Here is a 4,613-nt window from a genome sequence, read left to right as displayed (position 1 = left end):
TCTATCTGTCTATCTGTCATCTATCTTCTATCCATCTATCTATCTATCTATCGGTCTATCTGTCTGTCTGTCTGTCATCTATATCTATCTATCTATCTATCTGTCTATCTGTCATCTATCTTCTATCTATCTATCTATCTATCCATCTATCCAACACTACCAGGCAAAAGTTTTTGAACAGTAAGATTTATTTTTTATTTTTTTAAAGAATTCTCTTCTGCTTACCAAGCCAGCAAAATCAGTAATATTGTGAAATATTTTTGCTATTTAAAATAACTGTTTTCTATGTGAATATCTGTTAAACTGTAATTTATTTCTATGATCAAAGCTGAATTTTCAGCATCATTACTCCAGTCTTCAGTGTCACAAAAAAATTATACTGGCTACAAGCTTTTGACTGGTATAGTGTATAATGTTACAAAATATTTTATTTCAGATAAATGCTGATCTTTGGATATTTCTATTCAATAATAAATGTTTTTTTGAGCAGCAAATCAGCATATTAGAATCATTGTCGTTTGAATATGCTGTAATTTAACAAGATATGTTTTTTTTTCTTTAATTAAATTTATGCATTTAGCAGACGCTTTTATCCAAAGCGACTTAATAGAAGCACATATGCTCTGGTCAAGCTCAGGTAGCCTACTTTATTTATAACAATGATGCTACCAAGAATTTCACTTATGCATCAATTTCCATCTGCATTAGACACAAATGAGCACACAAATGGTGTACGTAAACAGGTTTGAGTGAATGGCGACCATCTCAACATCAGTCACGATCACAGAACACTACAACAAAACACACACATTCCCCAGACTGCTTTATTTATCAAACCCCACAAAATCATTACAACGAGCAAAGACACAGTGTTAAAGGACTTATGGCACATAAAAATCACATCTAAGAAGTCCTGAGTCACATCGATCAAGCATTCAAGTTTCCCAGAAAGCACACTTACATCTGCAAGATGTCTGTTAAAGATCATCTGGAAAGCATCTGCTGTGTAAACATCTGATAGACGTCTTTAAGATGTCAGTGTTACATTCATTCTAAATCATAAACATCTTAAAGACATCTTCTAAACGTCTATTTGACATCTGATAGGAAACGTCTTCTAGATGTATTGCAGATGAGCAAACGCTCTAAAAAATACGTCTTGCAGACGTCAAATAGACGTCTCTGTGATGTACGTGTGCTATCAGGGTTGCTTTTTTAGAAAATACAAGAGTAGAAAGAAAATACCAAATCCCGGAGACCTGAGACGGTTTCTTTTTTTAGGATAATGACAGATTTCAGCATGAATTTGGTGAGATGATAGCAGGAAAAACTCTAGTTCGTGATGAAACCCGGCATTCTTTCTGGATGAGCAGATCGCTAGTAAACACCGGCTTCTTTACGACTGTGATATCGTACAGTGGGGCTTGGAAACGTTACGAAAACTGCAGAATATTTTACAAGTGTCTTTCTGGCAGAGAAATAATGATAACGTATTCTGCAAAGCATCCACGAGACGATGAATGAGACAAGAATGCCAGGCCTGCGCTTTCATCGTGGCCTATAATTCACTTTGTTATAAAAGGCGGCTGATGTGTTTATCTGTCGACGTCGTAAAAGTGTTGGGACAACTCTAAATCCTGTTTCATGGCCGCATGCCCGTGTCTCTGAGCTTTAAATCTTCATTTTCTCGCAATTCTGACTTTTTTTTTAAATTCTGATGTAAATTTTCTCATTTTTCTTTTATAAACTCTCAATTATGAGAAAAAAGTAATTGCGAAATATAAACTCAGAATTCTGACTTTCTTGCAATTAAATTTTTTTTCTTCCACAAACTAAAAAGTTAATTCCAAATTTGTATCTTGAATTTGACTTTTTATTCTCGCAAATTGCGAGTTTATATCTCAAAATTGTTTCTCAGAATCGCGAGTTCATATTTTGCAATGTTCATATATTGCAATTCTGAGTTTATGTCTCACAATTGTCAGATTTACTTTTTTTTCTCATAATTGCGAAGAAAAAAAGTCTTGAATTGTGAGATAAGAGGTCGCATACCTTTTTTTATCCTCTAGTCCAATTCACGCACTTTCCATCCTAAATTGTTTACATAATTAGAATGAGTGTCCCAAATCATCGTACAATTGATTCAGCTAATGTTACCCACAATTCATTGCGCTGGATGAGTTTATGATTTTCGAGGAAAGCGTGAGGAACGAAGCTGCCACCACAGCAGGCTTTAAATGTATGAAGCTAAAAGTTAAGTAACCTAATAATTAATTATAAGGTAATATAGCTTGATGCTAACACTACGCAAATGCAACAAGCTAGTGGGGTCAAGGTAGCATATGCACCAATACTGGTGTGCCGTTCAATTACACGGGTGTTGGCAAACTTCTGATTGGACGTCACATTGAGGAAGGACGTCCAATCAGCACCTGAGGATTGTGAAACCACGGCATGCTTGAATCGACTAGCATACTACTCTATTTCTGCATTATGTAAAGATTGCATAGTCTGCAAATGTTCTGGAATACCTGGATGACCTGCAATACTATATCCCACAATGCACTGCGCTCCAACTGACCTTCTATTTCCTGTAACGGCAACCAAACAAACCAAATTATATCAGCAGTGATTGTCAACATCAACCTCTGTTTTTTTAGGTTATCACATAAAAAGTCAACATGCACTACATACTAAGTATGCAGATGACTAGTATTCCATTCCAAACAATTTTCCGGCTTACGGAGAACATTTCCAGAACATTCTATCAAGATTCTCTCAAAGTTACAAACAAATGTTCTTCCAGTAACATTAACAGAACGTTTGTTCAAAGTTATCTGGACTTTAATGGCATTCTCAAAACGTTGGCACTTAAACATTGTTCATGAAATGTATTTTCGGAAACATTTTAATTGGGCGTTCATCGAATGTTTTTTTTAAGCGTCACAGCTTACTAGTTTCAGAGAACTTTCAAAAAATAATTTCCAAAATGTTCGCGATGGCACGTTCCCTTAATGTTTTCTCTACGCTTCAAATAATCAAGAAAAGAAAAAGAAAATACATTTTAATGTTAGCAAAACTTTTTAGAACATATTTTTTATCATCTGGGAACTGCAGGGCAAACGAACGCAAAAACTACTTAATAAATCCATAAAAACAATTTTTTTTCACTTCAATTACTCAATAAAAGCACTTCACTATGGCTTGTTTCACACATCACATCTGCGCAGTCGCCGGATATTTATTCCAAATGCAGTTCAAATGCTCTATAAATCTATTTATGAACACGATGCTCTTAGGCAACACGAAGTAACAAATCATCATTCAGTGTTTAAAAACAGGCTTTTTATGGGGCTTGATGAACGTTAAACGCGATTAACACTTACGGTTCAGTCATTCTGAATGGATCCAGATGATTTATATAGTTTACAGCTACATTTTGAGGTTTAGAGCAATTTCTGTCATGAAAATTAGATTTTATAACAATCAAAATTGTAATAGGTTTGACTCTCTGACCGCTGCTAAAAAAGTCAACAGCTGGACGGTTATTCTGACCGAGCTGGTTAAACTAGTCAGGATGGCTGACCAATTAAACACCAACTGGCCTGGAGACTAGTTAAACCAGCTAAAATCAGCTAAAACCACATTCATCCGTCATTTTTTTAAATTATGTTGCTGGATAGAAAAATAAATGCACTTTATTTTCCTCGCACGTTAGAAAAAGCAGACTTTAAGTGTGTTTTTATATTCACATTGTGTGTGTGTGTGAGTGTGTGTGTGTGTGTGTGTGTGTGTGTGTGTGTGTGTGTGTGTGTGAGTGAGTGAGTGTGTGTGTGTGTCTCTGTGTGTGTGAGTTCAAAAAACAAAAACAAAGATAAAACGAAGTAATCCTGCACATTACGCGCACACATCAGGCCTCATTCATGAAACACGCGCGGAATATGAAACGGTGTGTTTGATGAAGGTTTCCGGAGTCTCTCAGATGTTCTTCTTCTTGTTGATGAGCACCGAGCAGCAGGTCAGCGCGCCGTCCACCTTCACTTTCTCCTGATTGGACACCGGAATGAGCATGTGATCCTTCAGCTTCTCAAAGACCTGCAGCAGCAGACGCAGAGTAGACTTTTATTATGCAAATTAATCAGTGATGGTTTTATCAGTAGTGTCAGATGATTCAATTCACGGCATAACGCTGTAAACCTTCAATATAAATGTAAATGCATTAATAAATATAAGTAATATAATATTAAATAAATGACTGAATTACATTTTTCTGAGCACATCATGAAACACATCAACATACATATATACATATATATATATATATATATATATATATATGTATATATGTATGTTGATGTGTTTCATGATGTGCTCAGAAAAATGTAATTCAGTCATTTATTTAATATTATATTACTTATATTTATTAATGCATTTACATTTATATTGAAGGTTTACAGCGTTATGCCGTGAATTGAATCATCTGACACTACTGATAAAACCATCACTGATTAATTTGCATAATAAAAGTCTACTCTGCGTCTGCTGCTGCAGGTCTTTGAGAAGCTGAAGGATCACATGCTCATTCCGGTGTCCAATCAGGAGAAAGTGAAGGC

The 4,613-nt window shown here is 35.4% G+C and overlaps 1 protein-coding gene across 1 annotated transcript in view; it reads right to left on the bottom strand.

Annotated features, from left to right (window-relative positions):
- Window positions 1-3,812: 3,812 nt before the first annotated feature.
- The window catches only part of ddah1 (dimethylarginine dimethylaminohydrolase 1), a 22,158-nt gene continuing 21,357 nt past the window's right edge, over window positions 3,813-4,613 (bottom strand). Inside the window, exon 6 of the mRNA XM_016504383.1 lies at window positions 3,813-4,095. Within this exon, the coding sequence (XP_016359869.1) occupies window positions 3,979-4,095 (117 nt within the window). The 3' untranslated portion in view covers window positions 3,813-3,978. The remainder of the gene's footprint in view (window positions 4,096-4,613) is intronic.

Source organism: Sinocyclocheilus anshuiensis, unplaced genomic scaffold (assembly GCF_001515605.1).
Source record: "Sinocyclocheilus anshuiensis isolate Anshui unplaced genomic scaffold, SAMN03320099.WGS_v1.1 scaffold1762, whole genome shotgun sequence".
Lineage (NCBI taxonomy): Eukaryota > Metazoa > Chordata > Actinopteri > Cypriniformes > Cyprinidae > Sinocyclocheilus > Sinocyclocheilus anshuiensis.
Note: the sequence above shows the minus strand (reverse complement) of the source record. Positions and strands in the feature narration are given on the sequence as shown.